Source organism: Pantherophis guttatus, chromosome 18, assembly GCF_059756535.1.
Source record: "Pantherophis guttatus breed Tessera chromosome 18, ASM5975653v1, whole genome shotgun sequence".
Classification (NCBI taxonomy): Eukaryota; Metazoa; Chordata; class Lepidosauria; order Squamata; family Colubridae; genus Pantherophis; species Pantherophis guttatus.
Genome location: NC_142080.1, coordinates 13,955,115 through 13,967,455, shown reverse-complemented (window position 1 = coordinate 13,967,455; position 12,341 = coordinate 13,955,115). Strand labels below are relative to the sequence as shown.

General features: G+C 45.8%; 1 protein-coding gene across 3 annotated transcripts in view; it reads left to right on the top strand.

The window, feature by feature from the left end:
* Nucleotides 1-12,341, top strand: part of BCAN (brevican) — a 28,030-nt gene that overhangs the window by 11,350 nt on the left and 4,339 nt on the right. For all 3 annotated transcript variants that reach the window (XM_034427007.3, XM_087881119.1, XM_034427008.3), the window contains exons 5-8: nucleotides 789-916; nucleotides 1,269-1,562; nucleotides 2,017-2,331; nucleotides 5,178-6,080. In XM_034427007.3, the coding sequence (XP_034282898.2) occupies nucleotides 789-916; nucleotides 1,269-1,562; nucleotides 2,017-2,331; nucleotides 5,178-6,080 (1,640 nt within the window). The remainder of the gene's footprint in view (nucleotides 1-788; nucleotides 917-1,268; nucleotides 1,563-2,016; nucleotides 2,332-5,177; nucleotides 6,081-12,341) is intronic.

Below are 12,341 nucleotides of genomic sequence, written 5' to 3'. Positions count from 1 at the left end.
TGAAATGTATGTGTTTGTATGTGCTTTTATTTCATTTTTTCTTAGTTGTCTTAAAGTTTTGTTTTCAGTTCTTAACTTGCTGGTCTGCAGACATTAACAAAGTCTAGTTGGCTTCTTAGTTATAATTCTGTTCAGCATCCATGCCTAGGAAATACCTCTATATTCTTTACCTAGAAACCCATTTTTATGTATGCATGGAGAAAAACAAGCAGAACCCAAATATTAATGCATTCTGACCTGGAACTATGGTACTTTTCAAAAAAAAAAATATTTTAGATTTTACTGTTACAAAGATACATTTGCTTCTTAACATAGACCAGCAAAATAAACAAATTTCTAGTTTGCTGAATTGAATGATTTGCATGGTCATAAATGTCCTTTATGGATTTTTCCTCAATCCAAATTTTTCTTCAAGCAGACACTGTATCTCTCAGAGCTTAGGGGGGAAAGTTGCACAGTTCATCCATAACTGGGCGCATTGAAGATAGGGGACGCAGGCCCACCAGTGCCCCTGCTGACATCCTGCCTGGTCCACTAGGAAGCCTCTGGCCACTTGGCTTCTCTTCTTCAAGGCAGGAAGTGGCTCAGGGGAGCCAGGAAGAGAAGCCAGGGGAGCCACCAGAGCTGAGCTCCAGGCTGAATCTTTTCCCTTTCATTTTTCATTTTCTCTCACAAGCTGGTTGGTTCAGCTCCTGTTTATTTCTATTACTTGGGTTCTTTTCGACCCTCACATCAGGCAGCCAGTCCTGACTTGTCTTATCACGTAACCACACTATGATCACCTCTAGGTACCCTATCCATACCCCTCGCGAAGCCTGCTATGGAGACATGAACGGCTTTCCGGGAATCCGCAATTATGGCGTGGTCGATCCAGATGACACGTACGATGTCTACTGCTATGCTGAAGAACTTTACGGTCAGTTTAGTTGCCAGAAGCCTTTTGCCCCACGTGGCTTCCATCCCATTCAGTCTTCTTCTGGGACCAGGGCTGGTGGGTTGTCTTCTGGCAGGGGGTGGGAAGAGCCTAGCATGAGATCCACTCCAACATTCAAATGGGGCACTCGATAACCAGATAGCCAACTCAATATCTTGTTTTATTGTTTTTAGCTTCATGGAAGTAGGTTAAGCCTAAGGAGGAAAACACTCATTTTCTGATTTTTTTTAAAGTCAAACTGATTCCAAAGAACTTCTGTCAGTATTTCAATAAATAAAACATGCTGGTGCTTTTCTTTTTAAAGCCTTATGAGCTGCTGCATTTCTGCCTTCAGGGGACCTGTTTGTGGTGAGTTCCCTGAGGAAATTCACCTGGGAGGAGGCCAAAGCCGAGTGTGAAGCTCGGGGGGTGGAGATGGCCACGACTGGCCAGCTCTATGCGGCCTGGAACCAAGGACTGGACCACTGCAACCCCGGCTGGCTGGCAGACGGCAGCGTGCGCTACCCGATTGTGACGCCCCGTGAGAAGTGCGGAGGGAACATGCCTGGAGTCAAAACCCTCTTCCTCTTCCGCAATCAGACGGGATTCCCAGATCCTCAGAACAAGTTCGATGTTTTCTGCTTCAAAGGTAAGCAGGGATCTTCCTTTTTTTTAAAAAAAATTTGATTTATATGCCGCCCTTCTCCGGAGACTCAGGGCGGCTTACAATGTGCTCAGCAATAGCCTTCATCCTTTTGTATATTTATACAAAGTCAGCTTATTGCCCCCACAAACTGGGTCCTCATTTCACCTACCTTAGAAAGGATGGAAGGCTGAGTCAACCTTGAGCCTTGGCGAGATTTGAACCCTGCAGTAATTGCAGGCAGCTGGTCTTAATAACCAGCTTAATAACAGGGTGCCTTAAACCTCTGTACTACCAAGGCTCTTGAGGTAGTACAGGGGTACTACCTTGGCCAGCTTCTGCATCTCAAGGAGTAGCTTTCAATTCCCAAGCAAGCAGCCAGGCCCCTACCCAGCCCAGATGGCTTTTAGGGTCCCAGAAGAAGGCTTGGGCAGTAACCCCGCTTCTCTTTCTGCTGCAGAGGAGACCAGCCCCTCCCTGGAATCTCCCGTCCCTGAGGCCGAGAGCAGCAAGGAGATAACAACGGTGACTCAGAAGATGGAGGAGCTGCAGCTGTCCGAGAGAGAGCCCGAGGGGGCCAAGGAGTCCAGGGGGGCCATTTACTCTGTGCCCCTCTTCCAGGACCCCCTTGGGGTGCCAGAGGAGCCAAGCAAAGCCTTTGAGGAAGCAGCCACCACAGAGCCCGAGGAGGCTGGCCCAGGCGGTTGTGACAGGCAGAGCGGAGGAGAAGAAGGGGAGGAAAGTGGTGGCAGCTGTGCCAGGCGACATGAGCCTGGTAGGTGGTGGGAGAGAAGGGGCATCTTTTTTAAAAAAAATACTAAAAGACGAGTTAAAAGATAACACAAACTGAAATTAGGAAACAAATTTCCTAATTTCAGGGGGGAAAAGAATATTTAAAGAAGCAATTCCCAATACTCTTTGCAACAAATACTGGCAAATTAATAAATCCCCGCCCCCAATGGATTACATACATGATTCATTTCTTCCCATAATCCTCCCCCTTGGCCATTCACAAATCCAAAAATCCTCATTTCTGTTCAAATGTCAGGAAAAAGTCTATAAAGGGTTTCTTACTTTAGCTTTGGTTAAACAAGTCAACTTTATATTCCTTTCTTTTGCTTCTAACAATGTTCATCTTTGATTCATGAGATTGCTATAGTAGGACTGAATTTCCATTCACATTTACTTTCTCCCATCTCAAAGATTTCTTAGGATTTTAAAAACCCTCCTTTGTAAGAGTCCCTTGGGATTTGGGCAGCATAGAAATGCGACAAAATAAATAAATAAATAAATAAATAAATAAGTCCAAAAAGAAGTCCCAGCCCAGGTCTTTTTTCATCTCTTGATTTGTCATTTGTATTTCTACTCTGATTGTCTTCGCTATTTTGTAATCCGCAATTTCTTTATTTTCCCATATTTCCCCATCAGCTACAATTTGTATCCTCTCTTCATCCTGTCTATCCATAAACTCTTCCGTATTGTTGTCTATCATATTTTTTATTTCTTCTCTTTTTCAAAAAAGACATTTACAGATGCAGAAGTTATTGCTGCCAAATTTGTTATACGTTTCTCTCCCAGTTCTTCAAAAATTCTTTGAAATGCCTCAAGTGCCATACTCTTGTTTGCCATTTTGTAGATTTCACTTCCTTTTTGCTGCCTGGAACTTTGGCTCCCTCCAGTGGCCGATTTCTAGGCAGGTAGTCCTCACTTACCAACCATTTATTCAGCAACCACTCAAAGTTGCAATGGTGCTGAAAAAATAACTTTATACCAATTTACAACCATTTATTACCTTTGTCACATTCCTCAGCCACGTGATCTCCATTACAGTCAGTACATTGAACTGTGCCTAACCTGTGTATTTTTCTTTGTTTCTTTCTTCCCTTTCAGAGAAGAGAGATTGGAGAAAGGGAGTGCAAGAGAGTAAGCTGTGTGCTCTTCTACACATTGAAAGCAATGGGACTGTACCAGCAGCCCCGAGCTAAGAGCCATGAACACACCGCACAAACAGCTTAGAGCATTGAGATCTATTTTTCTCCAATCCCTCTGTCCTGTGGGGGTTGAGGGGGTGCAAGCAATTTTTGTAGGTTTTAGGTTCATCTTCTTTGTCTGTTTTCTTTCAAACCATCTTGGATGTACCATGTTCAGTTCTTCCCAAAATCAGAACAATCCACAGCAGTGAGATACCCCCAAGAAGCCCTGGAGGTTCACGTCTGCATGTGGGAATATCCCATAGTCTGCATTTGAGACAATGATCAGAGGGATGCCCTCTTTAGTCAGAAAAGAGACATGTGGAGAGGCATAACTGTTTGGAATGGGACAATTAGCCCCAGCTGCTTCCCCCCAGTTGCCTCCCCTGGCCTCTGACCCCAGCTGACCCTCCCTCCCCAGCCACCTCATGTTGCACATGTTTACTGTGCACTCATGTATTTTGGAGAACAGAGCGAGGAAGCCTAATCAGGCACCTGCCCAGGCAGTAGTGAAGCCACCCTGTGCACAGGCTGAGGGCTGGCAACAGTGCAGAGGAGCATGGCTGGGTCTTCTTCTCCACCTGCATCCCAGGCCTGTTCCTGGAGTTCTTTGCCACACACAGCCTCTTCCAGTACCAACACCCTGTTGCTAACAAGAAAGGGCCAGAGAGAAAGTTTTTGGCACAGGGCAATGTGGCATCATTCATTTTACAGTCAATTCTTCACAGCCGTCAATGAATGGGTGGGGCGGAGCCTTTAATTCAAACACCCAGGTTGTGCTGCTTGTGCAATGAGGAAGGGAGCACGGAGTTCGAGGGATATTGGTGGGAGAAGTAAGCCAGATCATGGAGGGAGGGTGGGACAGATGGGCGGAGAGGAGCATGGATGTGACGTTTTCCCTCATCTCTGGCATTTGACAAGGCTAGTTGTCCCACATGATGAATTGGCCGGGCAAATTGTCTTGTGGTGAATTGCTCAGGGCGAGGAGGCTGGGGAGGGGCAGCCATGGTGGGTTGGCTGGGGCAGGGAGGGTGGGGTGAGGTAGTTGCAGCCAATCGTCCTAGTCCCTAATGGTCTGGCTCTACTCAACAGTGACAGTGCAGTGGGAGAAGGGCCTTGCGTGGCCATGGGCTCTGTTTCTGTGGCCATCTCCTGATGGTCTGGATAGGCAACCCTGTCAGCCGATGGGAGGGAGGGGCGCAGGCAGTGGGGGCAGTTGGGGGCCAGCAGCTGCTGAGGCCTTGCAAGAGATGGACTTCCCAGTGCCTGATGGGGCATGGGATGTATTTGGGGGGGGGGAGTGTGAAAATAGACTTTATGGTCCTTGATCAAGAAACTGCATGGCCACCAGATTCCCCTAATAGTTTTGCCTGGATATTTGAGAGCAGATTTGATAGGAGCTGCTGATTAATATCTGATGGTTGATGTTGGATCAATTAATTGCAAATTGATTAGAATTTGACACAAAGTGACAAGAGTCATGAATGTTTGATCATGCCCACCTGTACAAAAACAGAGGGCAGAAGCAGCGTGTTGCGTGAGACGAAGCTCTGTTGCTGGAGTGTCCATGTGCTTTGTGGATGCCAAGGGAGTGGCTGGGGCTCCTCCCTGGACGTCTTCTCTCCCTCACCCATTTCCTTTGGCTTTTCAGAGCGAGAGCTGGTGGAGCCCAGCCTGGAGGAGGTACCCAGCACTCAGGAGGCCCACGTCCTGGACCAAAGGCAACAGAGGGAGGAAGGCGAGCCAGAGATTTTGGAGGCAGCTCCCCAGGAAGAGGAGGCTGAGGATGGAGAGGTAGTGGGGAGCCAGCCCAGGGATGAGAAGGAGCCCCACAGTGTCCACAGCCCTGTGGAGCCCTCCCCAGAGACTGCAGCCAGCTTCTCCGACAGCCCAGAGTGGCAGACAGTGGGCAAAGTCCACGAAGATCCTTCCGTGTCTCCCTCAGAGACAGTCACCGAAAGGACCCACGATGCCAGCCATGCTTCCAGTCCACCCGAAGAAGCTGGTGCAGGAACTTCTTCTGCCAGGCGAGTCGAAAGCAGCCTCATTTCTGGGCCGGCAGGCACTCGCCGCCCCGATCCTCCCCGAAAGGCAGGAGCTGAGCCTTCAGGGACAGCCGCTTTCCCAGTGACCCCCTGGGTTCCTGTGCTGCTCCCGTCCCTAAGCATGACACCAGCCGGCTCGCCTGAAGAAAGTGGGGACCACTCGGGTTCCTCCTGGCCACCACCAACCTGGGTCTCCCCAGTCGCCATCTCCAGTCCTCCAGACGAGGCCGCGGCTGTCCTGAAGGTTTTTTCTGGCCTCGGAGAGGAGCTTGATGCGACCAAGGAGGAGCCCTGGGCTGAAGCATCGGAGGAGGAGCAGGGACCGGCTCTGAGGACAACGGTGCCAGCTGCAGATAAAGAAGGGCACCCAGAGGCTGTCCCCTCTGGAGGCCCTTTGGGCTTGGACTTCTTCAGCACCCCATTCCTGGAGGGCTCCTTGACTACTACCCACTCTCGGCCAATTCTGCCCACTGAAAGTGCCAGCCTTGGAGCATCTGGCAGCGTGTCAGGTAATCCTTTTGGCTCTATGGCTTTGGCATCCTTGGCCACTATTTTGGCTGTCCTGCCACACTAAACCCATCCCTGGCTCAGCGTCTCCTTTCAGGCTGTGCTTTCCTATGTCTCTCCTTCTCCTCCTCCTCCTCCTCCTCTTCCTTCCTGCTCATTTCTAGGACTGGGGAAGGCAAAGGAACCAGAGAAGCACACGTGTTACCCACAGACACAAACCACCCTAGAGAGTGCGTGCTCTTTAAGTCTCTGCTACTTCTATGAAGTGTTTTAACCATGGTTTCCATAAAAAAACGGACCAGGAAGGAGACTAATTTGAAAGAGAAATAAGAAATTAAAAGCTTTCGAGAAGAAAACTGTCTGGATGTCTGTACCTGTCTCTTTCTTTACTTTCCCTCCTGTTCCTTCTTATCTTTCCTGCATTAATGAACTTTCCCTTTTTGAGTTCAGGGAATCGCTGGAGCCCCGTTAGAGCTAAAAGGGGCACTGAGGTCATCAGGTCCACCCTCTGCTCAGCACCTGGATCCAAGTAGCTTCTCTTCTCTATCAAATGAAGGAAGAAATATGGCCAGGGTTCAGAATCCAGTTGGGGAGGGGAGGCCTGCAGCGTCCCCTGGGATCTGGGAAAAGAGCCTCTGACTTCCCCTTTGTGTGGCTGGGGAAATCATTGCACTGATCGAAACTATTTGGCCAGACATTTTTCACTTCCACGAGATGTTGAAATAGGCCCCGTGCCTTGGAATGTAGCACTAGGAGACCAGAAAAGCTGGGGTTTTCAACTGAGCTCCTTCAAAATTGGGTCTTTAAATACTTTGTTTTGTTTTGTGACCAAAAGATACGAAGTGTGGAGAGAAATTTGGGAAGTTTCAGAGGCTGAAGATGTTTTCAGATCCCAGGGCTGTATCTGAAGGAGCCCTCCCGGGTCACTGCCATCCACTCCTGTCCTGTCGCCTGGCATCGCTTTCTCTCGCTCCCTTTGGCAAAATGGTTGCAGCACCAGCCACGGGAAATGGGCTGCCCATTTTTTTATTTAGCTACCTTTTTATCTTGCCTCTCTTCCAAGGCAACTAGGAAACCAGGCGTATCCGTAGCCAAAGAAGCCATTCGGCTTGATGGCAGAGCAGAGATGGAAGCCAGGAGCCTCTCAGGACAGCCTTGGTGCCCTCCCTCCATCACTTTTCACAACTGCCCCCAGCCCAACATTAGAAGGATGAGCTCCTCGCCAAAAACATACTGTATTCTCCATCAGCCTCTGCCATGCCAAAGTCCATGGCAATAGTCAGGGATGCCCGATTCCTTCCTTCCTTCCTTCCTTCCTTCCTTCCTTCCTTCCTTCCTTCCTTCCTTCCTTCCTTTCTTCCTTCCCACTCAAAGAAATTTCGAAATGCTTGGCAATTAAACGCAAAAGAAATTGGCTGATGAGAGAAAGATTGCATTGGGCTATCCAGTTCCCAGCTATAGGAGTCTGGAAAACAACACAGTGCAGTTTCCACAGGAGAAATATGAGAAATTTGGGTGCTGCAGCTGCTGCAGTGGTGGGACCAGCAGCAGGGCTGGCAGCCAGCCCAGGAGGCCACCCCACAGAAGGGCAGCAGTGACACAGATTAAAGCAGCTCCATGGCGAATCCCCCTGGCAATAGAAAAGTAGTGTTGGAAGAAATGTCCATCTGGATTCAATTCCAAGTGGGAAGAAAGATACGGAAACATGGAGGCTGTTTGGAAAGATGCTTTAATGGTGGACAGAACCACATGGGGGTTTTTTTTGGGTCCTGGGCAAATGAGCACATGGGTGAGAGAGATTTATAACCTCTCTTGGGCTTTGAACTTGGTTCCTGTTTCTATGAAAGAAATGTATTCTGATTGGTTGTCAGACTCCCATGGGGCCATGCAGAAGTAACTTTGTAGGTTGTCTTGAGTCCCAGGCTTGGTTGAATCTTGCTGGGTGATGTAATGAAGGGGCTTTGGGCAATTCCTATTATGGCTTAATGGCTTTGTCCTGGTTTGGATCTTGAGTGAGGGCTAATCCTATCATGTCCTGAGGGTGAAGGTCTTTTGTTCTGTAGATAAGATGGCCCAGCCTTTTGTCTTGTAGCTAGGTTGGCACCAGCCTTTCTGGGGTTATTAACAAAGGTCCAAGAGTATGTTTCTCCTTTTCTCATCCAGGAAGTTATAATATTCTGCCTTTTTAATATTTCCTAGAATATTTCATTCTTCTAGAAGAGGGGTGGGTGCCAACTTCCTACAATCCCCCCTTTTTGCCAAAATATGTGGGTGGAACACACGTTATTGGCAAAAGATTAAAAATTGATCAGATCAGGGAGTTTAATGAGTGCGTTTAATTTTTCTGATGCAGAGGGGAAGGCATTGATAGAGACAGCAGAAAAGGATTCATTCAGTGACTCCCAAAGGGAGAGCTTTCAACCATGAAGGTCTAGCATCCAGAGAAAAGTTCTGGAAAGTAATTTAAAGTATCCAGTTTTCCATGCCAATTATTTTCAGAGGTTAGATATCAGGTTCTGTGAGCTTCCTGTCAGGTTTCAAGCAAGCACAAGCCCCAAAATTCTTCACAGGCATGGTTTTGCCTTTAAATAACTACAGGCTGCCCATTTTAAGAGTTGTTTACTAAATGTGCACTAGCTCTTAGTTTTGTGAGGCCAAATTGAGGTTAGCTATTGTGCAATCCAGGCTATTTAGTATTTTTAAAATTACACACAATGAGCCCTGGAACTCCTACTCATGAAACCATCAGTTCAACATATCCTGCTTTACTGGGCAACTGGGCAGCATCATTTGTGAGTCACAATCAGGACTTGGGTTTTGGAGATCTCTTTTCTGCTATCAGTGCTATCACTCTTTTCTGCTTCAGTGAGGGAATTGCCTGAGGGGGATGCCCCCTCTCTCATGGAATTAGCAGGGAGATATGACTGCTTGGGCCTTAGTGCCACAGAGCAAAAAACAACAACAACAACAAAAGGAAGCTAGGAGCAGCTTTGTGTCCAGGTAGGTGAAAGGGATAACCTCAGTCTAATTCTGAATGGGGTGTCTGTGTGTGTGTGCTTGTGTATGCAGCTACTTCTAAAATACAGGCAACACAGAAATTCTGGACAAATTTCCCTTCCACCAGATAGAAATCTAAGGTGTTCAGAATTTGCTGTTTCAACCACTCTCAAATGCCATCCCTACATGAATCCACTTAACCGATTACAACGTAAATGAGACAAGAAAGAAAATCTTACAGGTAATTTCCACCCTCCCCCGTTGTCTTTCCAGCTGTCTTCTGGGGATTGAAATGAGTCTTTAGTCTCCATCTCAGGGTCCTCTCTTTCAAGTCTGTTAGGCTTGGCTTGGTGGTAAGACCAATCAGTCAGGTGTCAGACCCACTTGGAACCACCTGTGCTGCACCGGATAAAGACACAGGCTCACGCTCAGAAGAGGAATCTATCCGGTTTAATCATAGCTTACACGATGGTCAAACAGTAAGCGCTGAAGTTCTTTGGTGAGAAGCAAAGTCGGAGACGGCTGTTTCTCCCGTGCCTCCGGCTTTATAGAACGCCCTTCAAGCGCTCCTCCTTTGCTCTACTACAAATTTAAAGTAACCGCGCTGCTTATCCCATTCTGGCTACGTACAGGTTGCCCTTACTTCCGGGTTTTTACTATCTTCTCCTGTCACTGGGATCTGTTTGACGTTGATGGATTTATTCCCCCCCCCTTTTCCCTTATACCGTCCATCACCTAATATCACCGTGCCATCCTACACGCTATAACACCCCCCCACACACCGTGTGTGTTCTTCCGGGTCTGTTCCATCTCATTCTGGATCTGCACAGATGCTCATGTTCAGGTGTTTCATATTCCCCAGGATATTGTGTCGAGGGGTTGTTTGACACTCGACATCAGGCTTGGGAAGGTCTGCTCCACTCTGGTTGCTGTGATGACTTTCTATTTTTTTTTTAATAAAGTTTTTTTATTTTTTAAAACACACAAAACAAACATACAGTCCATCTTTTCTGAACAGAATATTGGCCCGGTTTTAGATTTATACAGATTTTTGTTCATCTTTAACACAATTTTAACACAATTTTATATATAAATTTTCTCATATCATTATTCTCTCTAATTCTAAAAAAACAATATTACCCTTCATCTTAACTTCCCATCCTAATATAGTTCATTTTTTCTTTTCCCTCCTTAAAATTTGAACTCCTAAATTTAAATTCATATAACATAATACCATCCCCCATTATTACCTTAAATTCTCCTATTCCAATCACCAGTGATTCTTTTATCAACTATTCCAAATAATACATTGCAACAATTAAACACATTCAATAAAAAATCAATTAAATATCAATCTTACTCCAATACCTCTACATTTAGATTCATAAAGCATAATACAATTCCCAATCATTTTCTTAAATTCTTTAGTTCCAATCTCAAATAATTTTTTCTTTGTCAACTGTTCCAACTAATAAGCTTCAACATTTTTATAACATTTTTATATCATTTTTATAAAGACCAGTTAAGAATATCTAATTAATTCATAATCCAATTAAGGGTATTTCGTTTATTACAATCCCCTTCATTAATTAAAAATATTCCAAATATTCATACACCCATATAGTTTTAAAATCACTTCTTTAGGAATACAATTTCATCTTTTATTCATTTTCTTTACCCCATATTCTCCTTCCATTTCTTTCTCCTTTTCTATCTTTATATTTTACTTTCTTTTTCTTATCCCTTCTTCTTTTTTGTATTTTAAAGTCCTGATCTCTCTTTTCCCTAATCCCAATATAGTCATTTTGTTTTTTAAGATAATAAACTCTTCTATTTTGCTATGTCTTTCCCATTATTTTCCATCCCTTTTCCCTTTTTCTTATTTTCTCACTGATAACCCCCAGTGTAATTATTTAAGTTTTTTATATCCTTTCTATTCCATCCTCTCTTCTTTTCTTTTCTTTCCCCTTTTTCCATTTTTTCCATTGTTAAACCCAACGTAACAATCATTTAATTTTCCATAATCAATCTCTTTGTCTTTGTCTTCCCTTATTTCCATTTTCAGTGATAGGTACATCGTTATCACCATTTCCTTTTTAAAGGAAAACCATTTTGTTCTTTTTAAAAAGTTCAGTGCTATAATGATTTTTTTTTCCCTCCTGAAGATGTCTCTCTACAATCCATGTTTACAATTGGCAAGCTTAAAAGGCATCCATTTTGGTTCCAGTCTGTTTTAACAGTTTTTACTTACACCAAGTCAATTTAAAATTCAGTCCAGATTTATATAGTCCAAATTCCACGTTACAATCCAATTAGGTTCCAATTTAGAGTCATTAACCAATCCTTTTCTTCTTCTTCTTTTTTTTAAACTCCCTTTAAAGTTTCCAAATTGAAAAAGAATCTTTTCGGGTTCTTGGTTGTTGTTTTTTTTAAGGTTCTCCAAGTATTTTATTTACATTTGTTAACAAACAAATTTCTAGTCGGGTTCTGTTACTTTGTAACCTCCGCCTTACTCTTCTTCTTCCGTCCTTTCCCACGCCTATTAGCCGCAATTATAATGCCAGGGAGATTTTGCATGTAGGGCAATCTTCCTCAGCGCTTTAGTCTTTCTGGAGGTCTCGTTTTGTTGAACTAACCCCACCCCTGTTTCATTTTGTGTATGCTTTCCTTCCAGCGAGCCAAAGGGATGCCCTTGGGATGCCTTAGGAGGCAGGCTCGGCTGAGGTGTTGCAAGACCTTTTAGGTCTCTTAATCTGGTCTGCCGGGCCGGGTCCCCTTGACGGTCCAAGGCAGCCTGCCTGTGCAGGGCAGAACCAGATATGGAGTGTCAGGGCAGCCAAGGGGAGAGACGGAGCCCCTGGGGCTTTTGCATTTCTTGGACTGTGACCAGCTCCAGCTCCAGAAGTTGCTGTGAGGCTGTTCCTCCCTTTTTAACTTTAGCCTCTCTGCATGGTGCTCGTTCTAGGGAGATGGAGTCATCTGGGAGAGAGGGAGGGAGGGGGGGAGGGAGAGGGGGAAAGGGAACAAAATCCTCTGAGAGATGAAAGGGAGGGAGGGCTTTGCAGGCATTTCCGACACTTGGACCAGCTCAACACTGCCCAACAGCCCTCCGCCCCCGGATCCCAGGCTGATGGAAGCATCTTTGCAGCATCCCCCACCCCCCTGCCTGTCCCTGTCAGCCTCTTGCTGAGTTTCCTGCCCACCCTTGCTGACTGGGGGGGGCCAAGGCAAGGAGGAGGGTGGGAAAAGTCTGCAAAGGGAAGCAA